Source organism: Jaculus jaculus, chromosome 10, assembly GCF_020740685.1.
Source record: "Jaculus jaculus isolate mJacJac1 chromosome 10, mJacJac1.mat.Y.cur, whole genome shotgun sequence".
NCBI lineage: Eukaryota > Metazoa > Chordata > Mammalia > Rodentia > Dipodidae > Jaculus > Jaculus jaculus.
The window spans coordinates 71,470,877-71,493,408 of record NC_059111.1 but is presented as its reverse complement, the minus strand read 5'-3'; the positions used below and the strand labels follow the sequence as shown (position 1 = coordinate 71,493,408).

Genomic DNA, 22,532 nt, shown 5'->3' with positions numbered 1-22,532 from the left:
GTGCACGTGTCTGGAGTTCATTTGCAGAGGCTGGAAGCCCTGGCGCGCCCATTCTCTCGCTCTCTCCCTCTCTCTGTCTTTCTCTCTGTGTCTGTCGCTCTCAAATAAATAAAAAAAAAACTTTTATTCAAAAAATTTGGGTATCACTAAAAAGAAACGAGACTAGTAAGCTATTTATTCATTTATTAGTTCAGCTCCCTTTAAATCATACATTAGAACATATATAAGAGATCAAGTTTAAGCAAAAAAGCCCTCATACACAAAAGCACTTGATCTAATTTTGGAAGAAGCAGATTATAACACAAGCTAATACAACTAGAAAAGTGAAGCCTGGGCTAGAGAGATGGCTTGGCAACTAAGTTGCTTGCCTGCAAGTCAAAGGACCCAGGTTCAATTTCCCAGTAACAGTGTGAAGCCAGATGCACAGGGTGACACATGCATGTGGAGTACATTTTCAGCTGTTAGAGGCTGTGGCATGCCCATTCTCTCTCTGCATCCCCCCACTTTCTCAAATAAAAAATTAAATAAATTACATATTTTAAAAAAGAAAAGTGAAGCTTTACTAAGAAGAAAATAAAATAGAAACACACATATTAGTAAAACCATAGGACAATTTGAAAAGTACACACTAACATGAAATACAAGTTCCAGTAACTAAACCAGTAACTATAAGGTAATCAGTAACTATATATAAGGCATTTAGTATCTAAAAGATATAAGTTTTCTATCCTTTGAAAAAACTTTATGTATAACAGAAAGATATGGGGAAATAAAAAGAGGTCATTTCACTGTGACAAAGGCCACTAATCCTAGCTACTCAGGAGGCTGAGAGAATCACAAGTTCAAGATACCAACAATTTAGCAATACCCTGTCTCACAATAAAAAGGCGAGGCAGGGGAGTTGTTTGTATGTAGTGGTAGAGCATCTGCCTGGCATGTTCAAGGATGTAGTTTTAATCCCTAGTACTGCACACAATAGGAATTTTATCTTTTCCCTTGCACTGTATCTCAGTATGCAGAAATGTAAGTTAAGCACTTGGAGAGATGGCTTAGCACTTGAAGGTGGTTGTTTGCAATGCCTGCTAACCTGGGTTTCATTCTCTAGTACTCACAAAAAGCCAGATTTACAAAGTGGTACATGTGTCTAGAGTTTGTAGTCCTGAAGCACCCGTACTTTTCTCTGTTTTTCTCTCTCAAATAAGTAAGAGTATCTTTAAAAGTAAATTACTTTTTAAATAATTTAATAAAAATCTTCCAGCCCAACAACATACCCCATTAAAAAGCTAATGCAGCACAGTTCTTTCTTTACATTTAGAATAGGGAATATTATACTTGCACACAACTACCTTCCAATTATCAAAGGCAAGAGATTTTATTGTTAACTCAAATATGTATGTCTGAAACTACCTGCTCACTGTATTATTTCTCTAGACATTATGCCAGCAACTTGCATATTTAATTTATTCTACATACCTAAAAATTACATAACAGCAACCACAGAAAGCACTAAACAAACATTACTGAAAAAATAAGAGACAAGTGGATATATTTACATGGCAACCCTCAGCTCCATGACTATCTGAGAAAACTGTAACTACCAGAAAAGCAGGGAAGGGCAAGACCACAAAAAAAAAAAAAAAAAAAAGAGGCTTTGCTTTGTAATAGTCACCACTGACAGGAAACAAGTACTGTTAAGAAAAAGTAGTATTTCCACAGACAAACCAGGAGGAACAATCATTACAGAAAGAAACAGTGCACACTTCCTAACATGACACTGAAAACACAGAATAACTTCTATGGCACTCCTGCTCAAAGCATGTAACCTGAATCTAATAATGGAAAAACAGATTTAGAGACATTCTTCTAAAACAAACTGACCTGTGCTCTTCTCTGTCAATAGTAAGAAACACAAACACTGTGGGACTGTAGCAATTAAAGGTGACTAAATAGACATGACAACTGAATACATGAGACCTAGTTGTTATTTTTCTAAAAATGACAGTAGTGGAGCAAATGGAAAAATATGAATATTGTTGTAGATTAGGTATCAGTATTCTATAAATGCTTTTTTCTTTGATAAGTATGAAGTCCTTAAGCATATACCCTTATCTTAGGACATATTCACTGGGGCCCAGTATAGTAACACAGGCCAGTAACCCCAGCACTTGAGAGGCATAGGCAGACATATTGTAAGCTCAAGGTCAGTCTAGGCTACATAAGGAGATCTTGCCAAAAAAAAAAAAAAAATCAAAAGCTAGGGATATAGTTGAGTGGTAGAGCACTTGCCTAACATACACAAAGCCTTGGGTTCGATCTCCAGTGAAAGAAGGTGTAAGAAGACAAAGAAAGGGAGGGGAGGAGAGGAAATATTAAGGTATTGGAAGTATTAAGTAGGAAATTGCATCACAGAAATGAAAGAAGCTACTGCTTTAGGGAAAAAATAAAACACAATAAAGTGTTTTGATGTGGGAAATTTGGGTGAAGACTATATGGGAACTCTATTGTCCCTTAATTTTTCTGTAAATCAGAAATGAAATTTTAAGAAAACAAAATGTTTAAAAAAATATAAGAGAGAGTATTATCACCATAGAAGAGTGGCTCCTAGTTAATATTTTAAAAGTTCATCTCCAAATATTCTCCTTTCATATTCAAAAATAGTTATGTGTGGTTGTTCATGCCTATAATCCCAGCACTCAAGAAATTGACTCACGAAGAACACCAGCTCAAGGCCAGGCTGTCTCAAAAAAAAAAAAAAAAAAAAAAATCATAGCCAAAAGTAAAACATATAATTATACAAAAAAAAAAAAAAAAAAAGGGGCTGGAGAGATGGCTCGGCAGTTAAGGCACTTGCCTGCAAAGCCTAAGGCCCTAAGTTTGATTCTTCAGTACACATGTAAAGCCGGATACACAAGGTGGCATATGCATCTGTAATTCATTTGCAGTGGCTAAAGACCCTGGTGTACCCAATTTCTCCCTCTATCTTCCTCTTTTTCTCTCATAAATAAATAAGTAAGCAAGCAATTAAAAAAAAAAAAAAAAAAAACAAGTGCCAGGTGTGGTGGTGCACGACTTTAATCCCAGAGGTAGGAGGATCACTGTGAATTAGAGGCCAGCCTGAGACTACAAAGTACCAAGTCAGCCTAGCTAGAGTGAGACCCTACCTAGAAAAAACAAACAAACCAAAAAAAAGTAAATTAAAAAAGGAAGATGTATGATGTTGATAAGATCTGAATGCAAGGTTTTAAACAACAGTTCCTACTAAGATAACTAGAGATTATTTTCTACTTTTAAATTTTATTTAAAAACTAAAAGTAGCTAGGTTTGGTGATACAGTCCTATAATCCTATCTGCTCAAGAGGCAGGGGACAGTAAATTGTAGCGCATCCTAACATAGCAAGACTCTTGTCTCAAAATGGAAAGAAAAAAAAAGTAAAGAAAAGAAAATAAATAAACCAGAAAGAAAAATATCATAACATTAACCTCTAAAGAAATACCATTTTCAGCCAGGCATGGTAACGCACGCCTTTAATCCCAGCACTCGGAAGGCAGAGGTAGGAGGATCGCCATGAGTTCGAGGCCACCCTGAGACTACATAATGAGTTCCAGGTCAGCCTGGGCCAGAGTGAGAGCCTACCTTGAAAAATCAAAAAAAAAAAAAAAAAAAGAAAAGAAATACCATTTTCAAATATTTTTACTTCAATACTGGAAACATAAGAACAATCTGAAAAAAAGAAAAAACAGTCCAGGCATGGTGACATACATCTGTAATCCCACAACTGGGAGGCATAGGCAGCAGGAACAGAGTTGAAGTCATTCTCGACTATATTACATATCCAAGGCTACTCTAGGCTACATGAGACCCTGTCTTAAACAAAGAAAGCATACTAAAAGGACTCAGTATACCTCATTTTCAGTTGAAGTATCACATCATGAAACATTGTAGAAAAACCTTATAGTAGCATAAATGGAAAAGAGTTGGTTTTACTTAAATAAATGAAGTCAATCAGCCATTTATTTCTAAAAGCAAAGCAGAAATTACCTTCATGAACTGTAATGCCACAATTGTCACACTGAATGATTTCATCTGCATCTTCACTATTATCTCCAAGACAAACACAGCAAATTAGAATATGGTCCATTTTTTGAGAACTCCAGTTTTGACTCTTCTCAAGAATCAGCGAGTCCTAATATTAAAATATATTAGAAAATCACATTTTAATTAAAAATAATATTAATAAGCACAATTTTCACTTCAAACTATTTTAAAGCACTGCTTCTTATACTTCAAACTTATGCTGCATTCTTATCTGTTAATAACTTCAAAGGATGCCACATCTGACATGATACAATTCTGTTAAAGGGCACTTTGAGAAGCCTCCTCTCAACTAGTTCTCTGTATGCCCCATAGGTTATCACTCTACAAAATGAACTGCAAATAGCTTTGTCTGCTTTGTCCCTCAAACCAGAAGAAACAACCCTCAAGAAATTGTCAATCCTATAAATGGATCATTAAAAGTACAAGATATGATTCCTTTATTTTGGGTAAGGTTACTAGAGGACAAGACATATATACATGAAAACAGTAAGAAATAAGTTAAAGATATCATGATCAAGTATGCATGTGTGGTTTGCATTACAGACTCTACTCCAAGAGGGATAGGGACTTCAAAAGTTCTAGATTATCAAACTACTCACTAAAAGTCAATTAGAAAATTACATATAAGTATTTAAAAATGCCTTCCAAAGGAGCCAGGCTGACTAGTTACTAGAAAAGTCAACATGTTCTACTACACTTATGCCAAGAAAGATCTATGAGGCTAACTGGTAATAAAGATAACCTAGCTAGTAAATATAAAGGAGAAAAAGCTTCATGAACAGATGAATACAAAAGATAAAATTCCAAGGAAAAGAAAATCTAATGTAACTTAAACCTTGTACATTATGGACTTAACTTTAATAAGAAAATCATTCATTCATTCTAATATCATATCATTAGTCAGTTTTTGTTTTTGTTTTTGTTTTTGTTTTTGTTTTTTTTGAGAGGCTGAGGCAGGAATATCACTTAATCCTGAATTGGAGAACACCCTGGACAAAATAGTGAGACCTTGTCTCAAAAGCTGGGCGTGGTGGCGCACGCCTTTAATCCCAGCACTCTGGAGGCAGAGATGAGGACTGCGGTGACAATGAGGCCACCCTAAGACTAGGCAAGCCTGGTCTATATCAAGACCCTATCTCAAAAAAACAGTGGCTGGAGAGATGGCTTACCAGGTAAGGCAATTGCTGGCAAAGTCAAAAAACTCAGGTTCAATTCCCTAGCACCCCCGTAAACTCAGATGCACAAGATGTTGCATGTGGCTGGAGTTCCTTTGCAGTAGCTAGAGGCCCTGATGCACCCATTCTCTCTCTCAAATAAAAAAATAAGATATTCTAAAAAAAGTTTTTTTAAGTGATTATTGAAATGTTTAATAAATTGAACTGGACTGGAGAGATGGATTAGCAGCTGAGGTGCTTGCCTGCAAAGCCAAGGACCTCGGATAAATTCCCCAGGACCCACATAAGCCAGATGCACAAGGTGGCACATGCATCTGGAGTTCGTTTGCAGTATATGTCAATTCTCTCTCTCTCTCTCTGTCTCTCAAATGCAAATGAAATATTTAAAAATATAAAATATAAAGTGTTCTTAACATTACAAGATTATTTTCATTTATAAACTTAACTATATTCAAAACCAAAGTTAACCCCATGCCATATATTCATAATATGTATTTTATTTCATATTAATATTTTTCCACTTTTTATTATCTATTTGTTCATTTTTATTTATTTGAGAGCAAAAGAGATAGAAAGAGACAGAGAGAGAACGGGAGCGCCAGGGCCTCCAGCCATTGCAAACATACTCCAGACGTGTGTGCCCCTTGTGCATCTGGCTAATGTGGGTCCTGGGGAATCGAGCCTCAAACCAGGGTCCTTAGGCTTCACAGGCAAGTGCTTAACCACTAAGCCATCTCTCCAGCCCACTTTTTATTACCTTTATAAACTCTACCAAAACCAAAAGTCACAACTATCACCATCATTTCAATAGTAATTTGCAAATGACATCTGAAAAATATTATATATAAAAATCTATAGAGCCAAGCCTGGTGGTGCATGCCTTTAATCTCAGCACTCAGGAGACAGAGGTACGAGGATTGCTGTGAGTTTGTGGCCACCCTGAGACTACATAGTGAATTTCAGGACATCCGAGGCTAGAGTGAAACCCTACCTCGGAAAAAAAAAAAAAAAACTATGGCAAGAATGTTTCTGGCACATGGTAGACATTCAATTAATGTTCATGCCCCTCCTCCTTTACATTCTGACAGGACCGGGCACCTTGTGGCCTGTGCACCATACATAGCCCAGGATAGCTACAAACAAAGCCCAACAGGACAGTGCAGCTGCCGTGTGACCTTTGTATAGACAACTTCCTGCCACATGTTACAGGTTGCACATGCCTGGGAATTCAAAAGAGAAGCAAGGGCTAAAAGTTATGACTAAGGTGAAAGAGGAAGATCTTCTCCGGAACTCAAAAATAAAGCTACAAGCCTCACTAAGAACTATGAATTTATCATTCCCATGTTAAGTCCAAAAATAGATGTTATTCACAGAATATAAAATCTAGGCTTAACAACAAAAATAAGGTTTTTCACACACTAGGAAATGACCTAGCTCAAGTTTGATCCTTAGGATACTACTCCTGCTAATGAACTCTGCCAAAATCCAAACTGCCTCTAAATAGTCTCTGTGAGAAAAGAGCTTTTCCTCCTTTTACAAAACAAAACTGCAGCTCTACAAACATGTCTTTCTGCTACATACAAATGTGCATCTAAGACTTTAGGTTCAAAGTCTTAGAAATGAAAACCATTTTCTGTTACCCTCCTCATAAAATTTACCTCAGAAAAATAATGGGTAAAAACATTAGTAAGTCTCAAAGGCTTCAATATAAAGGGTTGAAAACAACCCAATCATACTCCAAGGGGATTATTCACGCTGCACCAAATTCATGAACATGAGTGAGCCACTGACAAAGATGTGTGCCCACTTGCAGAAAACGTCAATTATGAAATGCTCAAGGTGTGATCAAGGAGACTCTTTCAGACACCTACAAGGAAAAGCCTATTCTCAGATTACTACTACTGATGCTATCTGCTTTTTTTGCTATTCCTCTCTCATGGGTATGACGTTTTCTAGAAGCTACATGAAGAGAGACAGTGTTACCAATCTGACAACTTATGTGCTTCTCTATATTTCTGTACAAAGTTCTATTTTAATTTTTAAATATTTTTTAACATTTATTTGAGAGAGAGAGAAGGAGAGAGAGAGAGGCAGATAGAGAATGGGTACATCAGGGCCTCCAGCCACTGCAAACAAACTTCAAACACATGCACCCTTTTATGCATCTGGCTTACGTGGGTCCTGGGGAGTTAAACCTGGGTCCTTTGACTTGTAGGCAAATGCCATTAACTGCTAAGCCATCTCTACAGCCCAGTTCTGTTTTAATTTTAAATTGTAAATAGGAATAGATTATAATCTACACATATAACAAGGCTGCTCAATATTTTTTTAAGAAGGTAAAGGAAGTTCTGAAACCAAGCAATTGAGACTGCTCAGCTATGCTATTTCAGAGTGTTAAGGCCATTATGAGTGATAGTTAAAAAATGGCCCAGCTCATAAAAATGTTAAACAGCCTTAAGAAACTTAAAATCCACTGAAATTTCAGAGCATTGTTCACCTTAAAATGATGCCTAACATCACTTCTCTACAAATGTACTCATAGCAGCCATGAAAAAGTTGGCCTGCTTATAGACTAACTGACATTCTTTTTTTTTTTTTATTTCTAAAGATACACTTTTCTGACTCTACTAAAATTGAATCTGAAAATGTAATAGCAATGAAAACTAAAACTTTAAATATAATCAACCACATGCTGTCTAAAGAATATTTAGTAATTATCACTGCTATGATAACTAGAGATGAAGACACAAATACTGGCCATGAGGCAACAAGGATAAGCTTTAGACATGTTTCTATAAAATCAAAACCATATTAATAGAAAATCTGTAAGTATTACATAGTAACATAAATTGATTTCTTAATTAAATTTTAATATATAGATTGACATTTAAATACAATTAGAATCATGAAAAAAATAATTCATAATTTTGAATAGTACTTGTGGAGACAAAAAATAGTAATCAAGTTGTTAGGCAGAACGTTATTCAAAGGGAAATTAAGTTTCTATAATTTCTACATGGGGAATTTTCTAAAAACTGCTTTGGGATCTCATTCCTGAAATATCTTTGGGACAGTTAATATAAAGGCCCCAGTATTTACTAGTCTCTTTCATCAACATAAATAAATAAAAACAGCATGTGTGAAATTTAAATGTATTATAAAATTCAGTCAAAAACCTACTAAAAGACAGACATGGTGGCACATGACTTTAAGTCCCAGTATTCTAAACAAGAGAGGTAGGAGAATCACTGTGAGTCTGAGGCCAGCCTGAGACTACAGAGTGAGTATGAGGTCAGCCTGGGTTAGTATGAGACCCTACCTTAAAAACAAACAAACCAAAAAAAAAAAAAAAAAAAATTTAGCAATTTTTGTCTATGGGTTACCAAAAAGTAAAAACAAAAAAACAAAAAAAAAATCTTCCTAAGTATATATATGTGTCCCTACACCTTAGCATAAATCTACTCCATACTTTTGTCATTACACTACTTTTGTGACTAGTGACTGTCAGCCCAATAAAAATGGAATAAGGAGGAGCTATTGCTAAGAATAAACTTACATAGTAGATATAAAAGAAGTTTAAAATATCACAAAATGAACTGAGTGTCTATCTAAAGTATATATTTATTAAATTTCTATAAATTTTCCAAGGCATCATTAGTAATATGGAATAGCTTGTACTACAACATTAAAAAGTTTTACATCATTTCCCAAATGACAATTTACCTAGAGATAAGGATTAGAATAGCACTTAAGACAGGCAACATTCTTCAGAGTAAAGTAAAAAGCTTAGAAAGTAACCAATGTTTATAATCTAAACTATAAGTTGCTGTTTCAGCTGTACTAATATAATCCCTGACAGCTTGCTATATTATTTAGATAAGGGGGGAGGGGAATCACAAAATTTTACATTAAACCTAATTAAAATAGAAAATTATTGATATGTAAAATTTATAAACCTAAAAATATGAAAAATAAGTAAAGCATATGAAGGAAAATCTGCCATTTTAGCTGTTTCAATGATATGAATAAACAAAAAAATGTGATAAAGTAAATTTTGTTAACTATAAACACAGTGATAGAAATGACAGAATTAGGATAGTTCTAATGTGATGTAACAGATACATCTACATGTAAGACAACAACCCAATCTCTCTTTGGAAGAAAAACATAAACACACAGACAAAAAGACAAAAAAAGTTTGACTGAAGAGTCTTGAAAGTTGAACCTCTGGACCAAATGGATAAACCTAACTTTCAGTAGTAGGTCAAGTGGAGGAGCTGAGCCATTACTGTAGCGTTATGAGAGAAATGTTTGTTCTATGATGGAAATGTTGGTTTTTGGTTATTTCATTGTAGAGAATTTGTTCATTAAATATATGTAAAGGCATCTCAATTAACTCCAGTACACATACAGCAAAGGTCACTGACTATGCTGATGATGGGGTCTACAGTGGCAAATGATTTAATGTTTAGAATGAGGTGCAAAAGTCTGAGAAAAGAAGCCATTTGATACCCTGCTCTAGAGTATTTTAAAACTCTATACTTTTAGGTGGATGGTCAAAACTAAGTTGAAAGAAAGGTCACTTCTGCTTTCATAATCCACTCAGCACATGTAGCAGCTATAACAATAGGAAGAAAGCATACAAAAGGGAATGGAAAACTCTACCATTTTCCAGGTCTAAAGATACAAAAATATTTCTCCATTTCTCCTTGAGGATGGAGATTACGAGCTCCTAGAGAATATAAACAGTGGATAATTAAAGGTTTGTTGATCAAATAAATTAACAGTACATGTAGGGTACTCGATCACTCCCACAGCTAAACAGGATTTCAAGGAAGCTACTTAGTATCATGAGTAGAGTGATTCAGAGAATTCCCTTTTCCCCAGACAGACAGATACCATAAAAATTGGGTTGATCTACCTCATTACTCTTGCTCTGAGATAGGGTCAGGCTATCATTGGTCAGTTCCTCATCATCAGCACTGTTTCTGCTAACAACTTTACTCCTCTTCTTCTTGCAACCCACTTCGCTAGCGGGGCTACTATGGTCGTCATCATTGCCCTCATCATTCTCGTCTTCATCACTCCCACTTCCCTCATCTTCATCATCCTCATTGTCGCCATCACTCCCCTCTTTCTGAGATGCTGACCTGCCTTTCCTCTTCACTGCAGTCGGCCGCCAATCATTGTCATCCTCACTGTCATAGTCATCCATATCATTCAGCTCTTCCATGGATACAAAATCCAAAAGTGGTCGGTTTCGACGAAGATTCCATTTTTTGGGCTCACTGACTTGTTCCTCTGCAGGAGTGGTCATAGTGGGAGCAGAAGGGGGTGTGTTAACAGCAGAAGGACTTGTGGCTGGAGTGGTGGCAGCAGTAGCAGCAGCCACATTATCAGATACTGTTGCTTTTTCATTTTCCTTCTCTCTCTCCTTCTCTTTCTCTTTTTCTTTCTCTTTTTCCTTCTCTTTCTCCTTTTTCTTTCTAGGTCTTTCTCCATTTTCTTCTTCTTCCTTCTTCTCCACTTTAATTAACTGCTTGTCAGAAGACACTTCTTCTGTAGAAGGTTTAAGCTGTTCTTCCTTTACTTTAATAGCTTCATTCAGTTCTTCCTCTAAAATATTTTCTTCAGAATCACTACAGGAACCTTCTCCACTGTCCTTTGAAGGATCTTCACTTCCATTACCACTCCCTTCAGAATCTGTCAAAAATATGAGAAAAAAAACCACACATATGTATATACATACACACACACACAACACTGACACAAATGAAACCACCAAAACTTGTGAATAATTTGCAAAACAATATAAACAAATCTAAGGCAAAGAATGGTAGACATTCCCAACCTGATTAAAGAAATCAATGAAGCTGATATAATGGTTTAATCCAATACGTACTAATGAAGATGAATATATGAAATGTAAGATATACTTTCAAAAGAGTAGCAATATTGGATAGCTAATGCTATACTTAGTATCTAGAGTTAATTTTTTTCTAAAAATAAATGTGCTTTTTAAAAAAATAAAAAGCTAGGCACTTGATTTTACCAATAGTAATACAAATCAGACAAAATTCTTCCTTTATATCTTCATTTTATAAAATACATGGAACTTACAGTAATAACACACATCTAAAACAATATAAATATAACCTCCAAATCTGTTTTACTCTTTATCCAGCAAAATTAGCATAGCTGTTTATGAGAGCTAACTTGTACCACATCCCTAATGGAGCAAACCAATTTTAGATAAAGTACACAGATGAAAAGGGGCAATGGTGATGGCACAGAAAATGGAAGCTGTAAGAGAATTTACCAGTCATCCTGCCAAACAGGATGCTGGCTCTTGTCAACAAAAGAGTCACACCAACTGCTGAAAGCTTAACTACCACAGACCTCAAAATGTAAGAAACAATAAAGAGATGACTCTGTCCTACAAATGAGCAACCACAATAGTTATAGAACTGACAGACTGTGGATATGGAGTAGCTCATACAGCCTATAATGTTTCTAGCAAGTTTCTTCCCTTCCTGCCTAGCACAGCAGATCCTTCTCACTCCAACAATAGTCAGTAATCTTCCAATCCTAATGTTCTTTGTTTGCAAGTAAATAAATGAAAATCTAAAATGCTTGGACAGATGGATAAATAGAAGCAGGGAAAAAAGAGGAAAATAATTTCACACTATTGTTTTTAGAATGTAAAATGTCCCCCATGGGCTCACATGTTTGAACATTCAGTCCCTAGTGGCACTAAATCCCTAAGTGGCACTGTTCAGGAAGGTTGTAGACCCTTTAGGAGATGGAGCCTTGATGAAAGAAGATCACTGGAGATCCGGCCTTGAAATGTTATAGCTACTCCATCCCAGTCTCCCTCTGCTTCCTGACTGCAGAGGCCATGAGAGCAGCACTGCTCTCTCTCCTCTCCTTTCCTGCCATGTCTTTCCCACCTTGATGGAGTCTGCCCTCTGGAACTAGGAGACAAAATAAACACTCTCCTTCCTTAAATTGCTCTGGTCAGGTATCTGTTCACAGTAACAACAAAGTAACTAGTATTCAAAACAATAGTAAAACCTATAGGAAAATGAATTGTTTGAACCTATAACCAAGAAAATAGTAATACAAAATAGTGAAAATAATTGTTTCCATAGCACTTTAATTTGTAGGAATTCAAATTGCCTCAATATTTAAAAGTAATTATGCACTAAAGTAAGTTATCTATAACTAGAAGTATATGGTTTATAAAACACCTAAGAAGTCCTTTATAAATGGCTAATAAAATATCAATCATGTTAATGTACATAAAAAATTAAAAATTATGGGCTGGAGTGATAGCTTAGTGGCTAAGGCATTTGCCTGTGAAGCCAAAGGACCCAGGTTTAATTCCCCAGGACTCATGTAAGCCAGATGCACAAAGGGCACAGGTATCCGGAGTTCGTTTGCAGTGGCTAGAGGCCCTGGCATGCCCATTCTCTCTGTCTCTCTCTGCTTGCAAATAAATATATAAAATTTATTTAAATAAAAATTAGAAATTAGCTGGGCGTGGTGGAACACACCTTTAATCCCAGCACTTGGGAGGCAGAGGAAGGAGGATCCAGGTCAGTCTGGGCTAGAGATACCCTACCTCAAAAAAAAAAAAAATTAAAAAAAGACTTTGACACTAAAAAATGAGTAGGAATCTCAAGATTACCCTTAGGTAGCCACAACTTACTCAACAGTGTTCTTAAAAAGAACACTTCAGTCCCAAAATTTTGCAAAGAACAGATGAGCAATATAGGTCTAAAATTCTAATCTGAAACTTTTGGAGATATGTGTCAAAATTTTTTTTTTATATTTCACAAGGGCAGCATGGTCTATGTATTATATATTATACTAATATATCTAAGGTACTGTCCTATAATCAAATATATTTTTACAGTACAAAGTATGAAAAATAAGTAATACAAATAACTCCTATTTGTCTTGGGTTTTAAAATAATTTTTATTTATTTTTATTTATTTATTAGAGACAGAAAGAGGGAGAGAGAGAGAAAGGGCATGCTAGGGCCTCTAGCCACTGCAAACGAACTCCAGATGCATGTGCCAACATGTGCATCTGGCTTACATGGAACCTGGAGAGTTAAACCTAGGTCATTAGGCTTTGCAGGCATGCAACTTAACCACTAAACCATCTCTGCAGCCTTGAGTCACGTTTTACAAGTAAGTCTGTAGAAAACTTAAGAAATCCTTTTTATATTTCTGGGCTTTTGGATTTCAAAGAGTATGAGCTCAATATCATTGCCAAGAAAGTGACTTATTTTCAGTTCAAGTTCTACAAATCATTAAGAAAATTGAGATTCTTTTTAAACCATTCACAATAATAAAACCCAATCTATCAAGAAAATCAATTCTGGAAAAAAATAATTTCTAGACTTTTTTGCATGTGTTTATATGTGCTATGTGTGCATGAACGTCTATATGTATATGGGTGTGTGTATATATATGTGTGTGTGTGTGTGTGTGTGTGTATATATATACACACACACATACACACATATATACATACATATATATGTATATATATACACACACATACATATATACATATGTATATATATGTATAAATACATGTGAACATGTGGGTATGCATAATGTTGAGACCAGAGGTCAATGTCAGGGTTCCTCCTCAATCACTCTCCCACCTTATTCATTGAGACAAGGTCTCTCACTGAACTCATAGCTCATAGATTCAACTGAACTGCAAGCCCAAGCAATTCTCTTATTTCTACCTTCCTAGTGCTGGGATTCCAGGTGTGTACTACAACACCCAGCATTTTTACATGGGTATTGGAGAATCAAACACAGATATTCATGTTTCTACAGTATCTCCTGGGTTCTAGACATTTTTAAATAAGTATCTACCAATTAAATTAAATAAGCATAGTTGACTAAATACTTTGAAGGCAAAGGATCACTTATATACTTAAAAACCTTACAAGCGGATGCCATTACTAAGAGAGCCAGAATATGGAGATGAAAAAGAATGATGCTTTTCTTCTAGATCAGACTTCTGGAATCCTTTTCCCTACAAGAATATAATGGTAAATACAAAACTAAGATTCACTGGTACAGTATTCTTTAACTGTTTTTGTTTTATAATCATGTCTAAAGAGAGAATAACTTTTTAATACAATTCAAATGTTTTATTTTAGAAGAATGTGAAATGTTTCCATAAATCCAAACTTGACCAGCTCTTTAGTGACCAAATATGTCATACTCTAACTTATCTTTCGTTGATCTGTGAAAAATAGCATTGTCATCTGATAGTCATGACTTGTTTTTTGGTACATGTGTACTTGAGACAATATTTACTTAAGTGCACACAGATGGATAATGATGACAATGAGAAAACAAGGTCCTTTGCTGACTGTATTTTTATAGGCTGTAAAGAAAAATATTTCTATTCCACTCCACACTACATTCCAAATCTCTGATTTTTACACAAAAAAGAGATATGAAAAGGGGTCACAGAGTGAAGAAATGAGCCAGATACTTCAAATAAAGCTCTTAGGCTTAAGCATGAAGTTAATCTCTGGATCTACAATGAACTTTTACATTTAAAACTGTCACACTGAAACACTACTTCTCATTTCATTAAATAAAAAAGTAATCTTTCTCAAGAACACAGTATATCAGAATCTCTCCAAGCAATATTCAGCTCAACTGATACATGGTCAAGGAATTGTCATTACAGTTACAGAATTAAAAGCAAACTTTCAAATATTCCTCCACAATATTCAGTATTAAAAAAAATTTAACTAGATATAATTATCAATATAATTATAATCAAAGCTTAGACTTTCCCCATGACAAATATTAAACATTAAAATCATTGTGGTTCAACTCTGAATTTACATTAACTTTGAAATACAATCTTTGTTCATCATAAACCTCATTATTCATTTCACTGATATAATACAACAATTAGTACCATACACAAACATAACAGATAATATAAAGATCAATTGTCTACTGTTTGATTCAGAATTTTCCTGGAGCTATCTGACTAATTCTATGAATTTCTTTAAAAAGCCAATCTATCAACACTTCTTTTCTAGTGAGTCTTGTTACAACTGTGTCATCTCACATTTGAGTAAATCTGAAACAGCAGTTCTCAACTGGATATAAATCTTTCCCCATTAAACACATGCTAATCTCTGGAGACAACAGTTGTCACGATGTGCTAAAGCATCCTACACTGCATAGGACAAACCCCCACAACAAAAAATTACTAATACAACACGCCAACAGTGCCAAAGCTTTTTGAGATACCTTCACCTAGACTAAAATGTCAATGCTGGGTTGGAGTGATGGCTCAGCAGTTAAGGTGCTTGCCTGCAAAGCCAAAGGACCCACATAAGCCAGATGCACAAGGGAGTACATACATCTGGAGTTCATTTGCAGTGGCTGGAAGCCTTGGCATGCCCATATATTCTCCCTCTATCTCTCTCTCTCCCTCCCTTCATCCAATATAAAAATAAAGTTGTAGCCGGGCGTGGTGGCACACACCTTTAATCCCAGCACTCAGGAGGCAGAGGTAGGAGGATCACCGTGAGTTCGAGGCCACCCTGAGACTACATAGTGAATTCCAGGTGAGACCCTACCTCGAAAAACCAAAAAAAAAAAAAAAAAAGTTGTACTTTTAAAAAAAGTCAATGCTACCCTGTTTTTCTACATACTTATCTCTTTTTTAAGAGATCATTTGTGTAATTTCACATCATTTTTGATTAAACCAGTGCAATTCCAGAGTCACCTTGCTGCAAAGGGCTTGTTCTCACCACAGCTTCTACCATCCTTCTTCAATCCCAATGTTCTAAGGGTTTTTGCAGACTATTTCTCCCTTAAAGGGTTTCCCTACACAATCCAGATATCCAGAGGAGATGGAAGGTGGCCCTGAAAATTCTAACTAATCCATAAACAGCAGCTGGTTAACAGTTGCATCTTTCAAGCCTTTTTCTTCAGACAAAATTGAGTCAGAGAAATGAAGTTAATTCTCAGAATAGAGAATCAAAGTGGGTTCCAGAAACTGCTTCAAAATATTCAAAATAAAGTTGAGAAATTGCAAGTAAAGAAGTTTAGGCAAGGCCAATGCTGGTACTTGACTCAGGTAGGAAGGTTCAATTCTTAATTATGCCAACAGGAAACTGTCCTTTTTTGTACCTAGTGATACAGCCCATGTACCTATCAAAGCTTAATATGAAAGAAACAATGAAGGAGGCTGGAATGAGCTGGCTACTTCTGGTAGGTTTCAAGAAAGCTGCATGGGTCAGGCTGAAAGTGGCCTGTTTTCCAACAGAAGGCGGTGGGGGGGGGGGGGACGGACCAAAGTTCTGCCAACAGAGCCTTGCTGCCTGTGGCCTTACTTTTGTCTCTAACCCAAGTAAATACATATAAATGAAGAATGGTATCTCTCTCCCTCCCTTCCTCCCTTTCTCCCTCCCTCTCCCCTTCTCCCTCCCTCCCTCTCTCTCCCCATCTCTCTCCCTCCCTCCCCCCCCCCCCCCCCCCGAGAGTTCTCTAGAAGTGACATCAAAAAAAAATACAGCAGGGCTGGAGAGATGGCTTAGCGGTTAAGCACTAAGGACCCCGGTTCAAGGCTCAGTTCTCCGGGACCCACGTTAGCCAGATGAACAAGGGGGCACATGCGTCTGGAGTTCGTTTGCAGTGGCTGGAAGCCCTGGCATGCCCATTCTCTCTCTCTCTCTCTCTCTCTCTCTATCTATCTATCTATCTGCCTCTTTCTGTCTCTGTCACTCTAAAATAAATAAATAAATAAGAACCAAAAAAAAAAAAACAATTAAAAAAAATACAGCAAAGTCTGACTCACATCCTCCTTGGCTCACCTGTCCCATTAAGTATCCTTTAACTAAGAAAAGGAAAACCCATGCATATTCTGAAGTTGCATCTGAAAGCAGTGTAAGGTTGAAAAGAAATTATAAAAATCTCTTTTCAAAACAACAAAAAAAAATCACAACCTCCTAGCCCATGTTCAGTGTTATAATTTCTGTGAAGCAGATGTAACCCACATATTGGAAAAAGAACCCTTACAAGTTTTTTTTAATGTTTTTTTCTTCTGGACAATTCTATTCAATATTAACTAAAATAAAAGATTTTGTTTGGTCATGCATTTTAAAACCAGAACGTGGGCTGGAGAGATGGCTTAGCGGTTAAACACTTGCCTGTGAAACCTAAGGACCTCAGTTCAAGGCTCGATTCCCCAGGACCCACGTTAGCCAGATGCACAAGGGGGCTCATGCATCTGGAGTTCGTTTGCAGTGGCTGGAGACCCTGGCGTGCCCCCTCCCTCCCTCCCTCCCTCCCTCCCTCCCTCTCTCTCTCTCTCCGCCTCTTTCTCTGTCTATCACTTTCAAATAAATAAATAAACATAAAAAGTTTTTTTAACCCGAACGTTCTTCTTTCTAGCCAGAAACCTCTATGCTTTGTCTATCTGCCTAGACTATAGTTTTTGAACTTTTGGCTACAACACATCATTAGAAATGAATTTTATTTCATGAACTAGTATGCAATTATACATGTGTATACATTAATATGTGCTTATGTATAACCAAATCACAAGCTTTACACTGCAGTAATTACTTTCAATATATGTGGTCCGTGGTGATATTTTCTATTCAGTTATATTTTTCAAAAAGAATTAAAAAAGTAAAGAAGAAACACTGGTCATAACACAGCACATTGATTTACAGCACATTGATGGGTCATTCCCAGAGTTTGAAAGCACTAGCCTTAGCTTTGGCCTATCTCTTCTACTGGTCTCTTAGCTCAGTCCTAACACTCAAACAGAAATACATTTCCAAGCTTAATAACCTTTAACACTATTTAATGTATCACTCACTAAGAATGCTGTATCTATTCTCTCTTTCACTCACAGTTCCATTATTAGCTCCTGAAAGAAACTGTTCCCAATCAATTGCATCTACAATAATCTCATTTTCTGTACCCACTTCAGCAGCACATACTAAAATAAGCCCATTCCTTTGGAAAGACTTGGACTATACACATGATCAACCTTCTTTTGCATCATCTATCATTTCTTCTGTTCTAATAATTCATCATTCTAATTGAGCTACTTCTTTATGAATTCACCACAACATCTGGCAAAGTACTAAAGAAATGTCAATGACTATATCTAGATCCACTTACACAAAATCAGATGAGGCAAAAAACACTACTAAAGCAAGTTATTACAGAAGTCTGAGCCTGACTCATCTATTTATACTATTTTAGACAATATGACCTAGTTACACTAGCTAAATTGGAAATCTTGATGGTGTAAGTTCAATTTCCCAGTATCCATGTAAAGCTAGATGCAAAATAGCACAAGTGTCTGAATAGAGTGTGCAGTGTCAAGAGGCCCTAGCATACTCATATTCATCCTCTGTCTCTATCTCTCTCTCCCTCCCCACCCGTCTCACACACACATACACACACACACTTCCTTTTTCTCTTTCTCAAGTAAATAAAAATATTAATAAATGAATAAAACCCCATTTCTATCAGTCATTGCCAAGAACACAGACATTTACATTTTATCTCCTTTCCCTTCCTCTTCCTTCTTTGAAAGCACCACACATCACCCAGTCAATGAAATACAAGAGCTGAAAACAAAGGTTAAGTTAAAAGTTAAGATAAACTCCTCAAATTTTGAGTGTTGGGAGTGAACCCATTAGTAAGATCAATATAATTTTAGTTTAAGATTATATCAAACTATTCAGTATCTGAACAATGGAAGGACTAAATTTTGTTGCCATAACTAATGAACATCACTTAAGTCCTTTAAATTAAGTACCACTGTGACCTGTACAAGAAAATATATTTCATTTAGTTATTATAAAAGATAAATGAGATTATGCAAAAAAAAAATTCTCAGTAAATCACAATGCAAATACTGCTTGCAATGTTAACTGTAACACAACAACAATTAATTTCATCCCTTTTTACAACACCAAAAAGAAAAACCAGAGGAAAAGAACAAGAGCTTACTAACTAAAGCAGATTCTAAAAGGATACTAAAAATGTATTAGAGGAGCTGAGATGTATGTCAGTGGTAAAGCATGTGCAAGGCCTTGAGTGTGATTCCAGGAACCTCAAGAAAAAAGTTATAGGGATGAAATTATAAAGGTTCTTTTTATTTTTTTGAGGTAGGGTCACACTCTAGCCCAGGCTGACCTGGATCTCACTCTGTAGCTCCAGGCTGGCCTGGAACTCACAGTGATCCTCCTACCTCTGCCTCCCAAGTGCTGGGATTAAAGGTGTGTGCCACCATGCCTGGCACAAAGGATCTTATTTCTCACTTCATCTCAATTTCCACCAAAAGTGGTAAATTTGTAAATATTTTTATTGTTCATGTGCTCACCACCATTTCCCATATAAAATATTTCACATAATTCTGTTCCTTAGATTCCTCCAATTACATTATATACTAAGCATATGAGATACATGGAACAAAATATTCAAAAGAAAAACATTCCATTTCCAATTCTGTACATATAATTGTATGACTTTAGACTTCTTTAAATCATTAAATATAAGGAAACATGGATTCATTATACAAGGTTCAGCACATACTATAATTTAAAGTATAATGTATACTCTGAACAACTTTATTCTACAAGCTAATAGAGTAAAAGCACAACTTCCCTTAGGGAGCCAAATGTTAGGATCTACAATCCTTAGAATATAGCATCCTACGTCAGGATATCTTGACGTTTTCCTCTATCAATCATATAAGCAGAAATAAATACAAACTTAGGATGCAGAATAAGGAAAATGGTTAAAAACAGTCCTTCCCTGACTGCTAATTATCTCTGCATGTAAGAATCAACAAAAATAGAAGCAAGGATAGGTTCTAGTGATTGGATCTTGGGGCAATGTGGGAAATCAAATGAAAATAATAAGTGAACTGTATGTGCTCTCACTTTAAATTGTTATCTTAACTAAAAATTGTTTAAAAGAAATACTTTAAAAATACATTCAAGTCCAAAAAGCGGTACAGGGGAGGAGAGGAAACAATTACCTGACGCATCTCCAACTTTAAAATCACTGTCATCTGAACTGTCATAATCAAGAGCTTCCAGGAGAGAAGCTGCCAGCGGCTTCACCTGCCTCCTCTTGGAGCTGCGATCCACTGTTAAGAGAAAACATGACAGACTCATTCACGATCACACCAAGCACAGGAGGGCTGACATACTGAGGGAAGATAATGGCCTCATTAGGGGAGCAAAGGGCTTGGGGGCAGGCTGGGTGTTGTGGGGGGGGGGTGGATTGAGGCCAAGGCCAACCGAGACTTTTCTCCTTGGGCATCTTAAGGGGGGATGCTTCTTGGGAGTCCCTTTGCAATCCCTCATTCAGACTCCCTAGTCAACAGAGAAAGCAATGCCCCCCCCCGGGGGGCCCGACGAGCAGGGTTCTTCCCAGCAAGGACCCAGCACCCCTCCCCACTCCCCCAAATCCTGGCCAGGCTGAGAGGACCTCTCCCCCCAGAGGCCTCGGATACACTTACTAAGGAAGCCGTGAGGTGGTCGCTGGGAGGAGACCTAGCGAGAGGCTGCGGGCGGCAGGCAGGCCCGGAAGGAGCTATCTGGGGAGCGCCGGCCCGAGCGACCGCGACCCCGGGCAGCCCCCGCCCGCCGCCCGCCCGCCCCCTCTCCGCCCGGCGCCCGAGCGCTGCGTCCCGCCGGAGCCGCCCTCCGGCCCAGCAGCCAGGCCCACCCGGCGGCCCTGGGGACTTAATTTCTCCCGGCAAAAGCCAGAAGGAAAAAAAAATAAAGGAAAGGAGTATCTTATTAGCCTACACCGGAAGCAACAAAAGACCCAGAATTTCCAGCCCCAGACCGACTGTCTGAGACAATAGAGCCCGCGACCCGGATACGGCTCTCCCAAGAAGGAAGTGAAAACACCGCGCAGACGGCCCGCCAGCAGCAGGAGCTGAGCGCGCCTGCGCAAAACGGGAGCCCGCCACCCCGCCCCCTCCAGGCAGAGGAGGCCTCGGGAAAGCCGGCCAAATAGAGCCAGACCCGCCCACCGCCCCTAGAGGCTCCGCCCTCTCTCCGCCCGGTCTGGGACCCTTCGGATCAGCCCCAGCTTGATTTCTCACGGATCTGGAATTTGTTTGTCGTGGCTGGAGATCCTGTCATGCCCATTCTCATTCATTCATTCTCTCTCTCTCTCTTTCTCTCTCTCTCTCCCTCCCTCCCTCCCTCTCTCTCTCTCTCTCTCTCAAATAAATAAATAAATAAATAAATAAATAAATAAATAAATAAATAAATTTTTGAAAAAGCTTACCAATCCAAGGGGAAGTTCCATCAGTGCCAGAGGAAGCTGATTCCATACATCCAAACAGCCAACAAAAACTAAAAGCAGCAACAAGGAACTGCAGCGAACAGGACCCCACAGAGCTCAAATTTTCTGTATAACTTTGAGCTGGAATCCAGGTTCCCCCACCACCACCCCAAGACACCTCCTCTACCTAGATGGCTAGAAACCCAATTTATAAGCTTTAAGAAAATATCTGAGTCTATGGGAGACATACATTCAAACGACCACATCAGCCAACAACTCATTGGAAGTATACCACACCTGGCATTGAAATTTTTCTAGCAATCATCTATGGCTTCTGTGCATACCATTACCCACATCCATAGAATACTTCTGTCCATTCTCTCTTGCTCGCTCTCTCTCGCTCATGCTCTCTCTCTCTCTCTCCCTCTCTCCCTCTCTCCCTCTCTCTCTCTTTCTGTCTCTCTCTCTTCATATATATATTATTGGCTGGCAAAGAAGTGGGTTTCCATATGATTTATACATAACATCTTAACTTTTGATTAACCCTCCTCCCACCCTTCCTTTTCTCCATCCCTTCCCCTTATCCTACTTAGACCATTTCACCTCCAGTAATCACAGCCTCTATTTACATAACTACAATACCCTCCCCTTAAGCCCTCCCTCTCCTCCATCGCTTATAGCCTCTTTCTAGCTTCCTGACCTCTACTACTGACTTTTACTCCAACTCATAAAAAGCTAAATATTGTTGGCTCAGATCCACATATGAAAGAGAACATGTGGCATTTGGTTGTCTGGGCCTGGATAACTGCAATAGGATAATCCTTTCCAGAACCACCCATTTCCCTGCAAATTTCATTTTTCTTTACTACTGAAGAAAACACTGTTGTTTAAATGTACTACATCTTCATTACCCATTCATC

At 37.5% G+C, this 22,532-nt stretch overlaps 1 protein-coding gene across 4 annotated transcripts in view; it reads right to left on the bottom strand.

Annotated features, from left to right (window-relative positions):
* Positions 1–20,952, bottom strand: part of Phf14 (PHD finger protein 14) — a 152,652-nt gene extending 131,700 nt beyond the window's left edge. For 3 of the 4 annotated variants that reach the window (XM_045160141.1, XM_045160142.1, XM_004671592.3), the window contains exons 1-4: positions 20,834–20,952; positions 20,348–20,458; positions 10,193–10,974; positions 4,040–4,184 (exon numbers count right to left, since the gene is read on the bottom strand). In XM_045160141.1, coding sequence (XP_045016076.1) covers positions 4,040–4,184; positions 10,193–10,974; positions 20,348–20,458; position 20,834 — 1,039 coding nt within the window. In that variant the 5' untranslated portion in view covers positions 20,835–20,952. The remainder of the gene's footprint in view (positions 1–4,039; positions 4,185–10,192; positions 10,975–20,347; positions 20,459–20,833) is intronic. The other variant, XM_004671593.2, reaches the window with a different exon arrangement.
* Between the last annotated feature and the right edge of the window lie 1,580 nt (positions 20,953–22,532).